Consider the following 21720-nt stretch of genomic DNA (forward strand, 5'->3'; position numbering starts at 1 on the left):
CACCCGAGTCAATGAGGCTCGGGTGATCACAGATCTGAGTAAGGGGTCGATCCCAGCCTCTTACCACGTGATCAGCTGTCAGCCAATAACAGCTGATCACGTGATGTCAACAGAAGATCAGTAATCGTTTTTTTTTCTTCTCACACTGACAGCGTGAGGAGAAAAAAAAGCCGATCACCGGCTTCTGTTGAAGGGACATCGGTCCTGAAGAGAAAGAGGCGAAGCCGCCTCATATGTGCCCACCAGTACCGCCTGCCAGTGCCACGAATCAATGCCCACCAGTACATAAGTGCCAGCAATCAGAGCCACCTATCAATGCCCACCAGTGGTGCCAATCAGTGCCTCATCAGTGCCACCTACCAGTGCTGTCTATCAGTGTCACCTACCAGTGCCAATCAGTGCCCATCACTGCCACCCATCAGTGCTCATCACTGCCACCCATCAGTACCACCTATTAGTGCCCTTCAGTGTCACCTATCAGTGCCAGCTCTCAGTGCCACCTATTAGTGCCCTTAAGTGCCACCTATCAATGCCCATCAGTGCCCACCAGTGTCACCTCATCAGTGTCCACCAGTTCCGCCTATTAGTGCCCATCAGTGTCACCTTATCAGTGCCCATCAATGCAGCCTATCAGTGCCCATCAATGCAGCCTATCAGTGCCCATCAATGCAGCCTATCAGTGCCCATCAATGCAGCCTATCAGTGCCCATCAATGCAGCCTATCAGTGCCCATCAATTAAAGAGAAAAATTACCTGTTTGCAAAATTTATTAACAAAATATAAAACGGTTTTGTATTTTTTTTTTTTTAAATTGGTCTTTTTACATTTTTTTTAACAAAAAATAAAAAACCCAGAGGTGATCAAATACCACCAAAAGAAAGCTCTATTTGTGGGGAAAAAAATTATAAAAATGTCATTTGTGTACAGTGTTGTATGACCGCGCAATTGTCATTCAAAGAGTGACAGCGCTAAAAGCTGAAAATTGGTCTGGATAGGAGGGGGGTTTAGGTGCCCGGTAAGCAAGAGGTTAGGAGTTTGCCACCACTTTAAGATATCTCAGTTTATAAAAAGTTTTTTTTTTTTTTTTCCTTTGTCCCCGATGCGCTTCCGTAGCTTTGACCGCAATTAATTAAATGAAAAATATATATATATATATATATATATATATATAAAAGAACATCTGCGAGCCCACAGTGGAAATTCCCCTCCTTTCAATGAATCAAACTCATGTGACCGATAATATTTTCTAACCACATTACTTCCCTATGAAGATCCAGCCCTTTAGTGTCTGTGTCTGCCTCTGTCCCACCCCTCTGCTCCCTACAGTCCTACCACAAGCTCCCCCTGGTCCCCCTCCCTGGTCCCTTGCCCTCCCCCAGGACTGTGATCAGCAGGACACAACATACAGGAAGTGATCTCTGCAAACTCCAAAGCCAAAGCTTGCTCTGCTGCTCTCTGATTCAGGTAAGGGCTTTGTTTTTCTTTCTGCTCCCTGGCCATGCTGGCATTTAACTCTTATTTTATTTTATTCATTACAGGTTCTTATATAGCACTGTCAATTAACTCAGTGCTTTACACATTTATTGTACATTTGCATCAGTCTCCTATTTTTTTTTTATTTTTTTTTTTTATATCATTTTTGAGTATACGTAGGTTTTTAATCCCTGCTTTGTGTGATTGGAAGCCTTTGCTGAAGCCAGCTATTTAACATTTGAGCAGCCATAGTTTGCTGCAGGTTCAGGTTTGTTTGATTGTTTTCATCTCAGCTGAGTTGTGCGATTAACTGTGTAGAAGCCAGACAGCTATTTTGTATCAAACTATATATATCCGGCTTTTTTTTTTTTCTTTAGTTTTGGATAGTTAGGTTGAAAAAAAGACCATCTAGTTTTTGTTTTTTTTTTCCTTTTTTTAGTACTCGCCGATGCATACCGCAACTGTTTTGTTTTAACTTCAGCTGTCAGCAATGGTACAAAGCATTGAAAAGTTATTTACAAATTAAGATTTTTTTTTTTTTTTTTTTAATTTAGTGCTTTTTCAATGTGAAATGTGTTACTATATGTGTGTAAAAATATTCACTAACTAAGCAAACAAAAAGTTTTAATTTGTTTATCGTTTATAAAATAGACGTGAACAAAAGAGGGGGGGAAAAAAAGCAGGAAAATAATAATGAAATGGAGGAGAATAGAGAGTTAATTAAAGCGGAGTTCCGCAGAATTTTTTTTTTTTTTTCTTTAAAGTCAGCAACTACAAATACTGCAGCTGCTGACTTTTTTGAAATAAGGACACTTACCTGTCCAGGGTGTCTGTGATGTGGGCACCCGAAGCCGATCCGTCGCTCGGCTCTCGGATGCTGCCGCCGCCATCTTCGGTAAGGGAATCAGGAAGTGAAGGCTTGTGGCTTCACTTCCCGGTTCCCTACTACACATGCGCGAGTCGCACTGCGCAATCCGGATGGTCCCTGCTGTCCCTGGGACCCGTGTGTTAACCAGCATACAGTTGGGGGGGGGGGGGGCGGGAAGTGGCGTAGATACCCACAGATTCTGCGGCTATCTATGCCCAGAAGTGGGTGCAAATGCCTGTATTATACAGGTATCCGCACCCCCCCTGAAAGGTTCCAAAAAGCGGAGGGGGGGGGGGTTCCAAAAAGCAGAGGTTCCATTTTTGTGTGAACCTCTGCTTTAAGGCTGATTAGAGTAAATTGATGGTTATTAAGGGGTTAAACAGAGGAACATTTGTTCATCCTTTTGATCTGCAGATGAAGAAACAGAAATATACAAATTGAAACAATGTTTCTTTTTATTTTAGTGTTTCAGGGCTGAGCAATGTTGTTAATAAACATTGCCGCTGCTTTTTTTTTTTTTTTTTGACAGCTCCAATTACCGGACTTCTTTAACACTGGGGAGACCCCACTGACCGCTCAAAGAACCAAGCCTGAAAGTATCGGTTTCTGTTACATTCATGAGTACCGATACTTGTGCAAATACTCGGTATCGGCACCGATACTAGTATCGGTGCAACCCTACCTATAACAAAGTAATTTGCTTGATTTACACTTAAAAAGTCAACACAGCATGAAATTATCAGCTCCTGATATTTACTGGCAGTTGTAAAAAAAAAATCACTGATTTTTATAAACTGTCAGTAAATTTACTGGCGGTTGGTAACCCTGATCCAGAGGAAGGCGAAAAAACGCATGATCCAATTTGCTACAGCAGGGGAAAAAATTCCTTCCGGATCCCCCGAGAGGCAATCGGATTTTTCCTGGATCAACTTTACCTATAAAATATCAGCACCCAGTTATATTATGTACATTCAGGAAAGAATCCGGGTCTTTTTTAAAGCAATCTACTGAGCTGGCCAGAACCACCTCTGGAGGGAGTCTATTCCAAATTTTCACGGCTCTTACTGTGAAGAAACCTTTCCGTATTTAGAGATTAAATCTTTTTTACCTCCAGAGGATTTTCCTCTTCTGGGGTCCCTCGTCGGCGCTCCTGGCTCCTCCTCTTCTCGAGTGCCCCGTCAGAGAAGCGCTCTCCTGTGTCCTGCTGCTGCGTCCATTGACACAGACCGCAGGACTTGGCTCCTGCGTCATTGAATTTGATTGATAGCAGTGGGAGCCAATGGCTGTGCTGCTATCAATCTATCCAATCAGGACCTGAGGCACCGGCTGGAGCAGGAGTGCTCGTCCCCGGCGTAGGAACGATCGGGCTCAGCTCTGGGGGGGCTGGTGCACTACAAGAGGCTTTTCACCTCAATGCATAGAATGCACTGAGGTGAAAAACCGCGATGGTTTACAACCCCTTTAAACAGGAATTAGGGAAGCATATGGCCGCCGTGTACTTCAGCCAGTCGTAGATTTTGACAGGCTGCTGGCTGCATGGCTGGACACTGCACCACTGCCTCCCAGGCTCCCGAAAAACGCCAGGATTTGACGCACATGGGCCAAATGGTCAGTGTGCATGTAGCCTTAAAGGCTAAGGTCACCTTTAAAAAAATAATAAATGCACGTGTTTTTGCAGGGAAAAAATGTTCAGTTGTTGTTGTGTTTTTTTTTTTTTTTTTTTTTTTTTTTTTTTTTTTTATTACAGGAGCCTGCAAAGTATTGCACCTATGATTTGGTGGTACAATGTCAGGCTCCTGCAGACACTGCTGACAGCTCTTTGCCTGTACCTCCATAAGGGGTTTCAGTTAGAAAGCCGGAGGAAGATTCAATGGACTTTTAGTATGCGGATCAGCGTAATTTTAATCTATTTAGAACTACAAGCCGTCTGCCACAGTGGAAGATGGGACTTGTAGTTTATTCACGTACAGATCTGTGTTGAGTCCTGCACAGCCAGGCCAATTTTAAAATGTGACAGCGGCTGGAAGGGGGAACCATCACCCGCTGTCATGCTAAAGAACATGTTGCACCCTAAATAAAGGTGTAACCTGTTCCTAAAAGTGAACTTTAAAGCCCAACTCTAGGGAAAAATAAAAGTTCTCCCTTGCAGTGTGACTACGCCTGGCAGTGGAATGTCCCTCAGCATCCTTACCTCCAATGTAGGGCTATGGGGCTTCCCCAGGTCTTGACCCTAGACTGCCAGAGAACAGGGAAGAAGAGGCCTCAGGGACTGAACTAGCAGTGCGTAAAAGTGGGAAGGTAAATATTGGGTAAGTAAAATGTTACCCGGTTCCCAAGACAAAAACAAGCAGTTAACCTTTGCCTTGCAGGCACAGCCCCATCGCAAGGGGGAACTTTTAGGGCTGCTTCATACCAGCCACTGGGTTTTAAAGACCCCTGATGTCTCACCTGTCCCCAGTAAGGCTAATGGAACACAGATCGCGTTCCATTAACTTCTTACCCAGTGATACCAGCTGGGGAAAGTTTACACATTGATTTGGGGCCAGTAGGAATGGGAGATAAGCGAACAGACCTTTGCTGATCTCCCTTGCCTCATAATTGCACCCGCCATGCTGGTCCTGGGTCCACCGATGAGCGTACAGAGCCAGAGAAACACGATGGGTGTCCTTGGGGAGGGGGGAACGGGAGTTACCGGCTAAATAGCCCCCTTCCACATCCTCACATTCCACATGCAACCACCAACCAAACTACCTATTCAAAGGTCACGGTGTAGCCCTGCTCCGCACGGCCTTTGCAGCAAAAAGTCTAAACATGAAGTTGTCCTTTAAATAAATGTAGAAAATGTACATATTTGGGAGAAATTCCCCACTCTTCTATCATTCAACCATCAGTTGACTAACTGGAAATATTGCAGTCACAATAATCTTATGGTATTTGAGTGACATGTTTGGGGGTGGAGCCTAAATCAGAAAATGTGCAATTGTGACCTATACTATTTATTCCTTTGGGCCTGATAAAGTGCATTACCACAACAACTTTGACTCCAATATTAACTTTGCAGATAGGATTTCATAGGCTTCTCATGCTCCTGTAACCTCTGTTCCCCTCCGTTCTCTGCTCCTGTAACCTACTGTTTTTTATTTGTTTTTTTTAGATGACAAGATGGGCTCCCTTTTTAGAGGGGAGGAGATGTGTTTGGCTCAGTTGTACCTGCAGTCGGGCTGTGAATATCAGTGTGTCAGTGAGCTGGGAGAACTTGGACTGGTGGAATTCAGAGATGTAAGTATATTTTGTGATGCGTTTTAAAAAAAATAGGTATCGTTGGTGTGGGTCCGCACGTCGCCTGCCTGGGGGGGTGGGTCCGCACGTCGCCTGCCTGGGGGGGTGGGTCCGCACGTCGCCTGCCTGGGGGGGGCGGGTCCGCACGTCGCCTGCCTGGGGGGGCGGGTCCGCACGTCGCCTGCCTGGGGGGGTGGGTCCGCACGTCGCCTGCCTGGGGGGTGGGTCCGCACATCGCCTGCCTGGGGGGGTGGGTCCGCACGTCGCCTGCCTGGGGGGTGGGTCCGCACATCGCCTGCCTGGGGGGGTGGGTCCGCACGTCGCCTGCCTGGGGGGGTGGGTCCGCACGTCGCCTGCCTGGGAGGTGGGTCCGCACGTCGCCTGCCTGGGGGGGTGGGTCCGCACGTCGCCTGCCTGGGGGGGTGGGTCCGCACGTCGCCTGCCTGGGGGGGTGGGTCCGCACGTCGCCTGCCTGGGGGGGTGGGTCCGCACGTCGCCTGCCTGGGGGGGTGGGTCCGCACGTCGCCTGCCTGGGGGGGTGGGTCCGCACGTCGCCTGCCTGGGGGGGTGGGTCCGCACGTCGCCTGCCTGGGGGGGTGGGTCCGCACGTCGCCTGCCTGGGGGGGTGGGTCCGCACGTCGCCTGCCTGGGGGGGTGGGTCCGCACGTCGCCTGCCTGGGGGGGTGGGTCCGCACGTCGCCTGCCTGGGGGGGTGGGTCCGCACGTCGCCTGCCTGGGGGGGTGGGTCCGCACGTCGCCTGCCTGGGGGGGTGGGTCCGCACGTCGCCTGCCTGGGGGGGTGGGTCCGCACGTCGCCTGCCTGGGGGGGTGGGTCCGCACGTCGCCTGCCTGGGGGGGTGGGTCCGCACGTCGCCTGCCTGGGGGGGTGGGTCCGCACGTCGCCTGCCTGGGGGGGTGGGTCCGCACGTCGCCTGCCTGGGGGGGTGGGTCCGCACGTCGCCTGCCTGGGGGGGTGGGTCCGCACGTCGCCTGCCTGGGGGGGTGGGTCCGCACGTCGCCTGCCTGGGGGGGTGGGTCCGCACGTCGCCTGCCTGGGGGGGTGGGTCCGCACGTCGCCTGCTTGGGGGGGTGGGTCCGCACGTCGCCTGCCTGGGGGGGTGGGTCCGCACGTCGCCTGCCTGGGGGGGGGTGGGTCCGCACATTGGAAATTTTAGTTTTTTGTAGCATCTTTGTTAAGTGATTCATTCAGGCCAGCTTTAGTTGACCCACTGCCTTAATAATATTATGTTTATGAACAACTAGACAATTGGCCAGTTTGAACAGAAGACAGGCAGACTGGTGTGGTCATATGCCAACTATGTCAAGGAGCTTTGTGCAACTGATAGGTGCAGTAAATATTAGGCCTTGTTCACTTGGGGCATGTCAATGTGTACTCCATGTTAGGGCTGGGGGTACCCATACAGGGATACACAGGTGCGCTGTGCAGGCAGTTCCATTGATGTCTATTGGGACACAGCGGCTGCTCCCAATTTAATATCTGTGTGCGCACCTGTATATAGCCCCCAATGTAGACAGCGTGAGTTTGGGGACACACACCCTAACGGATCTCAAATTGGGAACAGCGGTTGGCATGCAGCTGCTGCGTCCCAGTAGATATCATTGTCCTGCACCAGGATGCATGGAACACCTGTGCATTTCAGTACGGGTATACACAGCCCTTGTACAAGGTACACATTAATACACTTGGTGTGAATGAGGCCTTAAATGGCTTAAATGTAATACGGTGCAGCTTTACCAGTCCTTAGGTGTGGTGGCTACTTTTTTTTTTTTTTTTTTTTTTTTTTTTTTCATTTTGTTCTGCCAGTTACACACTTCTATCCGAGGGTGACAACGCTCATTTACCGTACTGTATTTATGGAGGAGTAGCCTTGCCACCCTGGGACAGGAAGTATTAGGACTACAGAACACCTTCCCTTTCCTCTCCTCTTCTCCATAACATAGAGTAAGGTGTTTGGTAGACCACAGAGATAGCTATGGGTCCTTCAGCAGGTGGCGCAAAAAAGGCAGCCTTTCTGCGGCTGAAGTAGTTAATGGGTAAGGGGTGCACTTTTTGCCTTTTATACAAAAGAATCTTGTCCTGTCACTGGATAGCTGGGGTCAATGTAACTGATAAGTGTGCAGCATTGGCAAAGTGCACATCAGCTCACAAGACTTCTGGCGGGATCAACAAGTATTTTATGCATTTATTGAATGCCTATAACAGAAAAAGTTTCAATGGTATAATTCGCAGACCAAAAAGTTAGGCTTTACATATATTTTGAAAGTCTAAGACCCCTCTTACACAGTGTAGCGTGGCCGCGTACGTGTAAAGCGCTGCTAGTTTTACTGTCGTTTTAGTTGCGCTTTTTTCGGCTGCTAGTGGAAAGCTTTGAATACCCGCTAGCGGCCAAAGAAAGAGGTAAAAGCATCCCGCTAGCGGCCGAAAAAAAGGGGTTAAAAGCGCCTGTGTTGCAGCGCTGCCGAAGCACTTAGCAGGCGCTTTGGCAGCACTGCCCATTCATTTCAATGGGCAGCGATGTATACACTATATACTACACTTATACAAACTGCCCCAAAGACACTGCTTGCAGGACTTTTTCTAACATCCTGCAAGCGCACCGCCCCCGTGTGAAAGCACTCGGGTCTTCACATTGGGGTGGCATGGGAGGCGTTTTTCAGGTGCTTTACAGGCACTATTTTTAGCGCTAAAACGCCTGAAAAACGACTTCCGTGTGAAAGGGGTCTTAGAGATTGTCTTATAAGTTAATTCAAAGAAAGCTATTTTCTTCTGTGCAGCTCCTACTTATTACTTATACTTGATGTTTTGTTTTTTTTTTTTTTTTTCCTTTTTAATTCTGCAGCTGAACCAAAATGTTAACGCCTTTCAGCGTCGCTATGTCTCGGAGATTCGGCGTTGTGACGACATGGAAACAACTTTTGGTGAGTGCGGGGGCATTTCCTTCAGATCCGGGGATCCTAAACTTTTTAAGCTGAGCGCACAAATAAGAAAATTTCTTACTGCATCAGGGTTTGAGAGAATTCTTACCATAAGCAAGCAGCACTATACAAAGACAAATAACAATCGCCCCATAATGAAACACACACACAGTAAACCAGCTCAGTATTCATATTGCATCATAGGGAGGTCAAGGACTGCACATGAGAAGCACTGAAGAATGTTATTTACACTGGTAGTATGAGACTAGCGCTCTATCACTGGGAAGACGTGGTTAGTTCCTGGTTTGGCTTGGTTCACACCTTTTGTGGCTGTGTTCTGCGTGTAGGGCAGCCTATTCATTTCAGTGGATTGCCCTACACACAGAAACGCTGGGAAAGAAGTCCCCAACTTTTTTTATTTAAAAAATTGCACTGAGCAGCACCATGCAGTTTGGCATGTGCAAAAAACGCTCCGTGGTTGCTTATGGGAGTGCCATTAGATCAGTGTCTCTCAGCCAGGATTCCGTGGAACCATAGGGTTCCTCCTGAGGTGGCTAGGGGTTCCTTGAGCTTTGAGCAATGGTGGATGGATCTCCAAACTTCACTGATCACCAATGCAAGGGGGTAATTTCCACTACTTCTAAACCAACCATTAATGTTAACATGGACACTAACTATGCCACATTACTTGGCTCTCGTTCACATTGGAGTGATTTGTCATGCGATGACAATGCCAGCAATGGCACTGTTCCAATAGGTGCGACGCCGGCTTTGAGGTGCCGCACCGATTTGCAAAAGTAGTTCTTGCGCTACTTTTGCTGATTTCCGGGTGTGACTTCAATAGACGTTTGTGCATGAAGCCGCACAGATGTCTTTCAAGTAGCACCTGAAATCGTGCTGATGTACTACTCTGAAATCATGCTACTTCAAGTGAAGTAGCACGATTTCTAAGTAGCATTAATGTGAACCAGGGCTTATTGTTATATTTGAAAACCTTCTTTGATATATTTTTAATGCTAATTGTACTATAAGCTGTAGGCATAATTCTTTTTTTAACAGTGGTTCCCCAACAACCAGAAACTTTATTTCAAGGGTTCTTCGGGGATAAAAAGGTTGATAAAGGTTGCATTAGAGAAATGGTAAAGTTTCTTTAACAAAATAATGGTCACCCTGCAGGTTAATGTCATAATATGCTTGTATGCACCACATACTAGCACATTATCACAGACTTACCTGTAAAACAGATCCCACCAGTGGCGCGCTGACAGGGCTTCCATACTCGCCCAGTCTTCCTCCCGGGTTCGTGCGGTTTGACCATTTGAATGTCCGGTCCGAAAGGACGTAATTTCTGCACGTGCGAATGGGAGTCACGCTTGTGGCACAACGCTCTGAATGAACGGCACACTTAAAGTGGTGTTCCGGCCGAAATTATACTTTTTAAATAAAAATCCCCCTATAATATACACAAGCTTAATGTATTTTAGTAAAGTTAGTCCGTAAACGAAGGTCTGTTTTGTTAGTTTATAGCAGTAGTTTGTTATTTTATAAAATTACAGCAAGCTGTGGCCATCTTAAGCGTGGGCATCTGAAGCCAGACTGTATTTCTTCCTGGATCTCATCCTTGCAGATCTCGCACATGCTCAGTGCAGAAGTGTAATAGGTTTCAGGTCAGGTTTCCATAGCAATGGCAGTTTCAGAGGAAGTTGCCACCTCTTCCCAGAAGGCATTGCAAACAGGAAATGATGCGATGGGCCACGGCCAGGGAGGAGGAAGTGAAAAATGAATACAGCAGATATATAGTAGGTGCTGAGAAAAATAAAAAAATATCCAATTTGTTTACAGTGCACAGTTTAGTGAGGGATGCTGAAGAGTTGTAAAAGTGGGTGGAACTCCACTTTACGTGTGCCATCCATTCAGAGAGAAGTGCGCATGCATCGGCAACGCCACTGGCCGCTACAAATGTGAATATCTCCTAAATGGTGCAAGTTTAGGAGATACAGTATTTACTGTGCCTATAAGTAAGCCTTAACTACCTGTGGACTAAACTACCTCTTTTCTGCGGGTCGGTAACACGCTCAATTTTGCACGCGTTCCCCACCCACAGAGATGCGAGTTTAGCCTAAAAGTGTATATGAGCAGGTGTGAGGTTGTTTGCCAGGTTGTTGACTTAAAAAACAGTATCAGCCATGAGTCATGTGTGGCAGGAAGCCGCAAATGTGTGTCCAGGCCTGAGAGACAGGTGCCTTGAAATGAGAGAGTGTTGTTTTCCAAAATGTCTTTCAGGACAGCACCCGAGAGATCATGGCTCCTCCTCCCACAGGAAACACCTCATCAATCAAATCTTTATCAGGAGGCCTCCACGTTGCTTCCATCAGTTGTTTGTAGAGAACCTCCAGCCCCGGCTGCAACACATAAGTGACAGTTATATCATAGTATTACAGCAACAGAATAAAAGTGTGGGTTTCTGCTGTCCTGAAAGACTATTGGAAAACAAGTTACCGGTAAGTCCAACTTGAATTTTCCCAAAACGTCTTTCAGGACAGCACCCGAGAGGATAATCAAAACTTACCCCATTTAGGGTGGGACAACAGCCTGTAAGAATTTTGAAAGCCTGGTCCCCAGTCGTCACCAGGTCTAACCTATAATGACGGGCAAAGGTCATCAGACTCGTCCATGTAGCTGCCTTACAGCCATGGTCTCTCGGGGCTTTCCTGGGAGACAAAAGGTTTTCACCTGTCAGTTTTGCTAGGAGAGTGATCCTCCCACTTGCCTCTTGCTAGATGGTGCCTAGGGTTCCCCCTCCCCCTTCCGTGCTCGGGGAGAGCCTGTACTGCCTGGGAGTGCTGTCCTTCTTTTTTTCTTGCGGGATGGGCAGTTTGCTGTGGTCCCCCGCTGGCCGCATGCATCGTGGGATGGTGGCGGTGCAAGGCTGATCAGCCGCCATTGTTCTGGTGGCCGAGGAGAGTCCTAGGCCACGTCCTGTGCGGTGTACAGGAAGAGGCAGCACTTCCGGGTCGGGTGCACTTCGTCATTTACGAAGTTTTTCTTTCCTAGTGCACCTGGGTGTTTTACTTGTGCTGTGCAGCAGCCTTTTTAGCGTGGTCCTTTGTTTTTCTTCTGTTTGTCTAGGCCAAAAGCTCTGTTCAACCTGTCAAAAGATGGTGCCCTGTCTGTAAAGAAAAATTAAGCAAATCTTGGACTAAATCGCTTTGTGCAGATTGCATCTCAGATTTAGTCAGTGAGGAGTCTCCATCCGTTTGTGGCGATCTGGTTACAACCATTAAGGATGAGCTCTGCGCCACCTTTCAAGGCGTTAAGTCAAACCTAAGAAGAACCAGGTCCCAGCCATCTTCAGAATCCCAAGCGTGCTCTCTAACACTGGCAGGGGGTCCGATCTCCCAGGACACTTCCCAAGAACCTGTTTCCCTCGCTCCAGATGGAACAGATTTAGAGGAGGAGGAAAATTAAGCAAATGACGCCGTTGAGTACAAGATGTCACTAGAAGAGGTTGGAGGACTCCTGAAAGTAATCCATGCTACCTTGGGGATAGAGGAGGAAAAGAAGGCGCTCTCCCTGCATGACCGCATGTACGCAGGTTTGGGAGACTCAAAAGGCCGTACTTTTTCGGTCCATTCAATAATCGTAGGCATGATAAAAAAAATGTCTGGAACCAGAGAAGAAGCCATTTTTTTTTTTTCTCTGGCTCACAAGAGAAGATTCCTGTTTGAGCAAAATCTTGACTTCATCTGGAACAAGGTTCCAAAACTGGACTCCACTTTCTCACAGGTCTCGAAATCAACTGACCTCGCCTTTGAAGATATGGGCACACTAAAGGAGCGCATGGATAAGAGGATGGACCTGCTTCTTAAAAGAGCCTGGCAATCAGTGATGAACAATCTGAAGCCAGCAATGGCGACGATGTGTTGCTAGGAATTTAGAACACTGGATTAACCAGATGAAGGCCGATGTTACTGCGGATTCCCCAAAACAGGAGATTTTGGACTCCTTTAAACTTTATCTGCAACAGTATCATATATTGCGGATGCCTTGGCAGAATCTAAATGCATGTCTGCCAGGTCCGCAGCATTAACAAACTCTGCAAGGAGGCCCTTGTGGCTAAAAACCTGGCCCGGGAAGCAGCATCAAAAAACAGGCTGTGTAGCATTCCCTTTTGCAGGGGATTTGCTGTTTGGTTCTAAACTACAATCCATTCCTGACCGAACGGCTGATAAAAAGAAATCATTTCCGGTCAAGAAGAAGCAGGTGCAGACCCATAAGCATTTTTTTTCAGCCTCAAAAAGGACAGCAAGAAGGGAAAACGCAGAGCAAAAGGAAACCATGGTCTTTACAGAAGCCCAAAGGTAGGAGTGGAGTGCTCTTCAATCCTCCTGCGACTTCCGGAAAGCCGCAGTAACTCCTCCCTCCTGGTCGGGGGAAGACTCCAGGAGTTTCTTCTACAGTGGAGAGGCATTGCATCAAACCAGTTTATTGTAAACATGCTCTCCCAGGGATATGTGATCGAATTCACGGAAGAACCTCCAAAAAGATTCTTGGTGACAATTAAACGCCCCAAGGGATCCAGCCAAGGCTCTCTCCATGAAGTCCCTAATCCAGGAACTGAAATCCCAGAGTCATTGTTCCGGTCCCTACAGGGGAGTTCTTGCAGGGTTTCTACTCACACGTATTCCTTGTTCAGAAACCCTCAGGAAAGTTCAGTCTCATCCTAAACCTCAAGATGCTAAATCGATCAGTAGAGTACAGAAGATTTCGGATGGATTCCATTTTCTCAGTAAAAAACCTCCTGAACCAAGGGTGCTACATGGCATCAATAGATTTACAGGATGTCTACCTCCACATACCCATTGCCGCCAGGTCCCAGAAATTGAGGTTGGCATTGAAAGTAGGGAAGAAGGTGGTACACCTGCAGTTCAGAGCACTCCCCTTTGGCCTGTCATCGTCCCCAAGAGTGTTCACGAAGGTAATGGCCGAAGCGTTGGCACCTTGTGCGTCTAGAAGGAATCTCGGTGATTCCTTATCTGGACGACCTGTTGTTTTTCGCTCAAACCAGAGAAGTGCTTCAGAAGAACTTGGTCAGAGCCTGTGCTCACCTAGAATCCATAGGATGGATCTTAAACCTCCAATAGTCAAATTTGTTTCCCTCGCGGGAGGTGTTATTCTTGGGTTTCCATATCAACTCAGTGGAGCAAAAGATTTTCCTTCCAGAAGAAAAACAGAAAAAGTTGGTGGACGTGGTGTCTCTGTTACAGTCCAGTCAGCTCCTGTCCATCAGGAAGATCATGTCAGCATTGGGAACCCTGACCTCTTCCATACCGTCAATTCAGTGGGCAAGGTTCCACTTCAGACCTCTGCAAAGTTTTTTTTTTTTTTTTTTTTTTTTGTTAAAAACCTGGGATCACCAGCAAGATTCACTGGACTAGCTAGTGAAGGTCCCCACCATGGTGAAAAGGAGTCTTTGGTGGTGGAAGAACCAGACAAGGTATTCAGCGGGTCTGTTATGGTCCTTCCCAATCCAAGTAAAATTAACAATAGATGCCAGCTCTTGGGGGGCTCACATGAACGGTCCGTGGGCTCAGGGCTCGTGGTCCACAAGAGAAGCAGTAAGGTCCTCAGATTGGCGAGCGCTAAAGGCAATAGAAATGGCCTTACTGACGTTTGCCGAAGAAGTTCAGGGACTGAATATACAGATCCTGTCAGACAACGCCACAGCGGTGGCCTACATAAACAGACAGGGGGCACCAGAAGCAGAGCTCTTCAGTGCCTAGCAGCAAGGATTCTAAGATGGGCAGAGCTCCATACTCTATCCTTGTCCGCGGTACACCTAAAGGGGACTCTAAAAAGGGTAGCGGACTTCCTCAGCAGAAACCAGGTATACGAAGTGGAGTGGTGATTGAACCCAGATATCTTTCATATGATTGTGAAGAAATGGGGGCAGCCAAGAGTGAATCTTTTTTTCGACTCAGGAAAATACACAGGTCTCTCTCTTCTTTTGCCTGAACTGAAACAAGTCATCACTGGGGGTAGCTGCTCTGGCGCACAGTTGGAAATTACACCTCTGCTACGCTTTTCCCCCTTTTCAGCTTATCCCTCAGGTCATAACAAGAATCCGGAAAGAGGATACGACTGTAATCCTCATCACTCCCTTCTGGCCCAAGAGGGCTTGGTTTTCATCCCTTCTACAGATGCAACTCGAACCGTATTGGCACCTTCCGTTGAGACAAGACCTGCTGATGCCAGGTCCCCTGCTTCACCAGGACATAGCTTGGCTTCTGAGGAGCAGCTTTTGAGGAGAAAAGGATTTTTGGATTGGTTGGTTGCTACCCTCCCATCTAGCAGAAAGAGTGTTACCAGAGCAATTTATTCCAAAGTCTGCAAAGTCTTCAACTCCTGGTGCACAGCATCCGTCAGATCCTTAAAAGAGGTTTCTTCTATCCTGGAGTTCCTGAAAGAAGGAGGGGACAAGGGCCTAGCTGTCAGTACCCTCAAAGTTCAAGTTGCCGCACTGAGGGTATTTTTGGAAAAATCTCTCATCAGAACCCCTAGTGATCAGATTCTTTAAAGCCCTCACCCGGTCCAGCCTGGTAGTGATCAGAAGCTGTCCAAAGTGGGACTTATTTGCTCTACAGGCCCCGACCAGGGAACCTTTCGAACCCATTAGTTTAACCTCCCTGAAACTGATTACTTTGAAAACAACATGGTGTTTTTGTTTTTTTTTTTTTTTTGTTTTTTTTAGTGGCTATAACAACAGCTCGAAGAATTAGTGATCTGCAAGCCTTGTCAATCAGGGAGCCATTTTTTTTTCAATTTTATTTTCAGACCGAATTGTTCTTAAGACGGATCCTAATTTTTTACCGAAGGTCGCTTCGGTCCAAAATCGAGCTCAAGAGATGATTCTTCCTACGTTTTTGCTCTAATCCATCGGGTAAGAAAGAAGAAGAATTCCATACCTTGGATGTTAAAAGAGCAGTCTTAAGTTACCTGGAAGCCACTAAGGACTTCAGGCATTCAGACGCATTATTTCTTTCATTTGCTGGTAGTAAAATAGGAAGACAAGCTACCAGAGGAACCATTGCCAGATGGTTGAGAGTGGCTATCTCAGAGGCCTATTCCCTTACAGGCCAGGAGAGTCTAGTTGGTATTCGGGCTCATTCTACAGTAGCTTTGGCGGTAAATTGAGCAGAAAAAGCTGATGCCACCCCTGAACAAATCTGTAAGGCAGCTACATGGACGAGTCTGATGACCTTTGCCCGTCATTATAGGTTAGATCCGCTAACGGCTGGGGACCAGGCTTTTGGAAGGAAAGTCTTACAGGCTGTTGTCCCACCCTAAATGGGGTAAGTTTCGATTATCCTCTCGGGAGCTGTCCTGAAAGATGTTTTGGGAAAATTCAAGTTAGACTTACCGGTAACTTGTTTTCCAATAGTCTTTCAGGACAGCAGTAACCCACCCTTTTATTCTGTTGCTGTAATACTATGATATAACTGTCGCTTATGTTTTGCAGCCAGGGCTGGAGGTTCTCTGCAAACAACTGATGGAAGCAACATGGAGGCCTCCTGATAAAGGTTTGATTGAGGTGTTTCCTGTTGGGGGAGGAGCCATGATCTGCTGTCCTGAAAGAATATTGGAAAACAAGTTACCGGTAAGTCTAACTTGAATTTTCTGCTAGATGGCAAAGGGAGAATTATGTGCATCATTTGAGACAGCATAGTTTAAAGTGAACCTGTTCTTTACCCACGCACAGCAAAGCTGCAGGTTCACATTAATGCTGGCACCTGTAGCAGACTTATGCAGTAGTGCTGTTGATTGGCAGTTGGCCAGGAGCTCTGTCAAGAGGTGCAGAGAGAGTGTTCTCAGCCGTGTGTAAGCTCTGTTTAGGATAGACTTGTAGCTTGCATGAATGCTTGAATGACTTAGTCTCTTTTCTCCTGGCAATAAAGGGAGTGAAGGAAAGGTCAGAATAAGCTGCTTCAGGGCTGGCTGGAAGTGTTTTGTCCCCGATAGTCAAAATACAGTTTCACCCATAAGATGTGTGACAGTAGAACATGACCTGGATGGTGCCTGGAGTAGGGAAATCACAAGCTCAGAAATGACCTAAACTTATCAATTTGGTGGTTCTTTTTTTTTTCCTCAGGGTACCTAGAACAAGAACTGCGGAAGGCTGGAATAAAGCCGAAGGATCCTTCAGGGTCTCCACTGGCTCCTTCACCCAAAGATGCGCTGAATATTCAAGAAGAATCGGAGCAGTTGGCAAAAGAGCTGAAGGACGTGTCTGGGAACCGATACACTCTACGAGAACGCCTACGAGAGCTGCAAGAGTATGCCAATATACTGCGAGAGAGTCAGAGATTCACAGGGCCATTGGTGAGTTGTTATGGTATATGGTCAAGATATTTAAACCCTAAAAGGTATTTTACCAAACTGCTTTAGGTTTTGGCCAAATGGGCTTAACATTGTCGCAGGCCTTGGCCAGGTAAGGATGGCGCTTGATCAATAGTCACCCGAGGACCATCAAGTTCCCTTTTGTTAACTGATTGTTGAGGGTCTAAGATTACGTGCATCTTATCTTTAGCTCAGCTGCTACCATGCCCTGGTGAGCTAGTAAAAAGATCATCTGTTCGTCCCATAAAGTACACACACCAGTTGTTTAAAAGTCAGGATACCAAAGCTCGTATCTGATGAAATCCTATAGCGATGACTAACTTGTGTGATTCTAGGAGATTCCCATGAGCCAGTTTCCTACACCTCACATCCACAATATGTTACTAAATGTAAAAAAAAAAAAATGTACATATGATCAGCTGCATCCAAGTTCTTACTTTTGGGTCAAATACTTAATGACTTGGGTCATTTTAAAGGGCAAAGCCTTGGCACATATAGTAGTGTCAGAGCCTGCCTGCCCATTCCTGCCTTCTGCACATTCATTTTGGCCAGTGAGACGGTCCCTCATAGTGAAGGGCCAATAGGTATGTGTGGATAGCAAACATTTTTTGGATGGGATTTTTTTAGCCACCAAAACAAGAATTCTCATTTTATTGTTGCAAAACCGTTAAAAAAAAAAAAAAAAACATGTCATACAGTGCAACATATCTATTTAAATCAGACCACTGAGTTAGTAGTCATGATAAGATTCGTGAATATCAACAACCGCTGTTTGTATATAGCATGAAGGTCCCCTGCATTTCAACTCCAAAGAGTCTTTATCAGGGAAGCAAACAACATGGTGGATTCTGCAATGCAAACAGAAAAAAAATGATAAAAAATACACACAACCTACAGGAAATATTGTTTTGTAATGGCCTATGTAACAATAAGGTAGATGAAACCAATAACTCCCCATCCAGGCTCACCCCCACAGCATATACTGATGGGAATACAAGGGACGCAATTAACGGCAGACTAAATATTTATAGAATATTCAAAAAAGAAACTACTTTGTATCAATAAAATTAGAATTCTTTTTATTTTGTTTCCGGTGCCTAAAAAATCTTATCCAAAGTTTTTTATTTATATTTAGTAGGAAGCATTGTGTTTTAAATCAAACCAAAGGAATGATTGCCACTGATAGAATGAACAGCTGTGTAAAGCTGGCCATACACAGATCAAAATTTGTCCGGTTCAGAAAGGCCCGGCCTAAATTTTGATCAGGGTGTGGCTGTCCTTGCTCAACAAAAATCTATCCTTTTATTGACTTCTGTTGAAGGGACATGGTGGAAAATTTTCCATACTGTCAGAATACAATATTCTGGCTGGGACAGTGGTGGGTTGGGGGTGTGAAGGGATTCCTCCATCCATTTCATTTGTGCGGTTGGAAAAATCAGTTCGCTGGCTGAATGAAAAGAAAGAAACCATGTCTGGCCAGGTTAAGCCTCTGTATTTTTATAGATTTACATATATTGCACATATACAGCAAGATTGTGATGCAAATTAAATCAATGATTTTGTAAATTCATTTTTCTAGCCAGAGTCTGAAACATTTAGAGAAAGAGCTGACACTGATCCATTGATTGACCCTTCAGTAAGCTCCAGGCAGGATCTCAGAGTCAGGTGAGTTGCTGCACACAATTGATAAACACCTTGATTTTTAATTTTAAAAAATTTATAAAAATAAAAAATTGTTAATCTCTGGAATGCATGCACACTTCCACATTGTAGCCCTTTAAACGTGCAAGTGCAGAAAAATAACCGTTCATTGGGCAGCACAGTGGTGTAGTGGGTAGCACTTTCGCCTAGCAGGAAGAAGGGTCGCTGGTTCGAATCCCAGCCACGACACTACCTGCCTGGAGTTTGCATGTTCTCCCTGTGCCTGCGTGGGTTTTCTCCGGGTACTCCGGTTTCCTCCTATACTCCAAAGACATGCTGGTAGGTTAATTGGATCCTGTCTAAATTGTCCCTAGTATGTATGAATGTGAGTTAGGGACCTTAGATTGTAAGCTCCTTGAGGGTAGGGACTGATGTGAATGTATAATGTATATGTAAAGCGCTGCGTAAATTGACGGTGCTATATAAGTACCTGAAATAAATAAATAAAAATAAATGTGTGAGAAATCTAGTATGCTCCTAACTTCCTCTTTGACATGACACCACAGTGGATGTTCCGCTCTCAATTCCTTATCTTATCACGTGCTGTCAGTCCTGCCTGTCTGATTTTTGATAGACTACAAAGAACATAGACCTCTCCTCCCCTCCTCTTCCCTCTTTATCTCTATAACCCTTCCTCAAGCACAGGAAGTTATGAGCTCACAAGGTTTCTGGCAAAATCAATGGGAATTTTAGGACTTCATGAACAGTTTTAAAGTAGAATTTCAGGTGTGGCATTTTTTTTACATAGTTTATAGTCCAAACTGGACAAATGTAACTATGTATATACCTGTGGGATCCCTGTAGAAGGCTCCGCTACTCCAGTGATCTCCACTAGCATCCGGACCCATGACAAGCAGCTGCATTGTGAAACCAGGAGGTCGACCACTGGGCACAGGCACCGTTTAGAAAATGCTTTGCATTTTCTCAGTGAATGCAAAGTATTCTCTGACTGGACTTGGGAAAGTGCTTGATGTCACTGCCCCGCCTCTCTACCTCCATTCAATCAGAAAATGCTTTGAATTAATTGAGGAATTGCAAAGCGATATCTGAATGCCGTCCGAGCTGTGTGGCCAACCTTCTATGTTCACAATACACCATTGAAGAACAGTTTAAAATTAATAACTCCCTAGATATACATTCATAAAAGATAAAAAAAAAAAAAAAAAAATTATATATAATTTTATATATATTTTTTAATTCAATTTTATATATTGAATTAATTAAGAAATTGCAAAGCGATCTCTGAATGCCGTCCGAGCTGTGTGGCCAACCTTCTGTGTTCACAATACACCATTGAACAACAGTGTAAAATTAATAAAAACTCCCTAGATATACATTCATAAAAGATTAAAAAAAAAAAAAAATTATATATAATCTCTATCTCTGAGGAAGGAAGCTCATCCCCCAAAATGCGTCAGCTTGCCAACGCAGTGGTGCATCAGGTCAGGCCATGTGATATCCGCATTTGATTGTGATTTGATGTAATACAATGCATATACTGTATGTCCTAATTTTGTGAGTATGCATTTGGCTGCTTGACTCTTTTTACATTTAATTAACCTTAACCTTTTGAGCCCTCCTGTGTGCTATACACACACACACACACACACACACACACACACACACATATATATATTTATTACCGTATATACTTTAAAGATGATTGAAGGTGCTACATCCGCAATTGTTATTCTCAACCTGGTTTGACTACGAAGTCTCCTGACCTTCAGCAGTCATGCAGCCAGTGGAATGTGCAAACATTTATGGAGGCTTCCATTGCTGACCTTTGACAATGTTTTTGCCTGGTTATCATATTGATGTTTTGTCTTCACCTTTTATAAAGTTGATGGCCTGCAACATGCCTAGAGATCAGGAACTCTGATAATATTCTGAACTCATTTACAGCATATCTGGGTCTCTGACTAACCCGGATTGAAGCCAGGTACAGACAGGCAAAAAGTATTTTCAGAAAGAAGCCAGAATTGGCATCTCCCATGCTTCACTGATGATAGGCGAACTTAAATTGCAAGCTCTGAAGTACTTAAAGTGGTACTCACATTCCTCTACCTCCCCCATGTTTCTTTTCCCTCATACTGGGTTCTCTTCAAAAACACATACTCCCCCACCCAGTGAATTCAGAATTGCCCCACTGTGATCCTCTGCTCAGGTTCCATACATGGCACTCCCATCTTGGTCTTGTTGACCGTTGTGAAATCTGAGATTTAGTCTGTCAGTAAAAAATGCCACTACAGCTCCTTGATTGAAACATACAGAACCCAGGATGTTGGTTAATACTGGAACATGTTGCTTGCGCTGACTTCTTGGAAAACGGACTTTTGTACTTCTGTTTCCCCTAAAAATGGGGAAGTATCTCGTGAGAATTTGTTTCCAGTCACATTTTAAAGTTGACTAATGAGCAAATACAAATTGCTCAATTTAGTTCAGTTATGTTTGTAAAAAGTTATATAAATCTATTTTAAAATCCTTCTAGCAAAACTTGATTATACTATACTGTAAAGTATAGTTGACTGCTGAAAAAGTTCCTCTGATAGAACAGTACACCAGATCTGGTGTTTAGGAGGCAGTAACCGCGACAGAAGAGGTGACTTTGACCGTATACTCCCCCAAAAGGAAAAATAGTGGATATACAGGTTAAAGTCCCTCGTACCGGTAGGCCTTAATACAGAGATAAATCTCCAGGTTTTCCTGGAGAGCTAAAAATAATTTATTTAAAATCCAAAAACTGGGCCCTTCTTTAAGATATGTGGGTAGAAAGTAATTACTAACCCCATTCATGGACTTGCCATTTTTCCTTCTGACTATGGTTACTTGGCTGCCCTTTTCCTGGATTGGTCCATGTATGTCTGTCTTTATCACATGTTAATTTAAACTATCTTGACTATTTCCCTAGTGCCCCTTCTCCTCCTCTTTTTCTTCTTCCCCTGCCCCCCTCCTTTTTTTTTTTTTTTTCCCCCTCTTATGTAGATGCTGAATAATGGAACACTTAACTAATTATGAGTTCATCTGATTATTCCTTATTTAACCCTTATTGGCTAATGGAAATC

The 21720-nt window shown here is 45.4% G+C and overlaps 1 protein-coding gene across 2 annotated transcripts in view; it reads left to right on the plus strand.

The window, feature by feature from the left end:
• The first annotated feature begins 1307 nt into the window (after nt 1-1307).
• The window catches only part of TCIRG1 (T cell immune regulator 1, ATPase H+ transporting V0 subunit a3), a 53157-nt gene continuing 32744 nt past the window's right edge, over nt 1308-21720 (plus strand). For both annotated transcript variants that reach the window (XM_073597083.1, XM_073597084.1), the window contains exons 1-5: nt 1308-1464; nt 5496-5620; nt 8482-8560; nt 16707-16936; nt 18534-18619. In XM_073597083.1, coding sequence (XP_073453184.1) covers nt 5504-5620; nt 8482-8560; nt 16707-16936; nt 18534-18619 — 512 coding nt within the window. In that variant the 5' untranslated portion in view covers nt 1308-1464; nt 5496-5503. The remainder of the gene's footprint in view (nt 1465-5495; nt 5621-8481; nt 8561-16706; nt 16937-18533; nt 18620-21720) is intronic.

The sequence above is a fragment of the Aquarana catesbeiana genome, linkage group LG08, assembly GCF_042186555.1.
Source record: "Aquarana catesbeiana isolate 2022-GZ linkage group LG08, ASM4218655v1, whole genome shotgun sequence".
NCBI classification, from domain to species: Eukaryota; Metazoa; Chordata; class Amphibia; order Anura; family Ranidae; genus Aquarana; species Aquarana catesbeiana.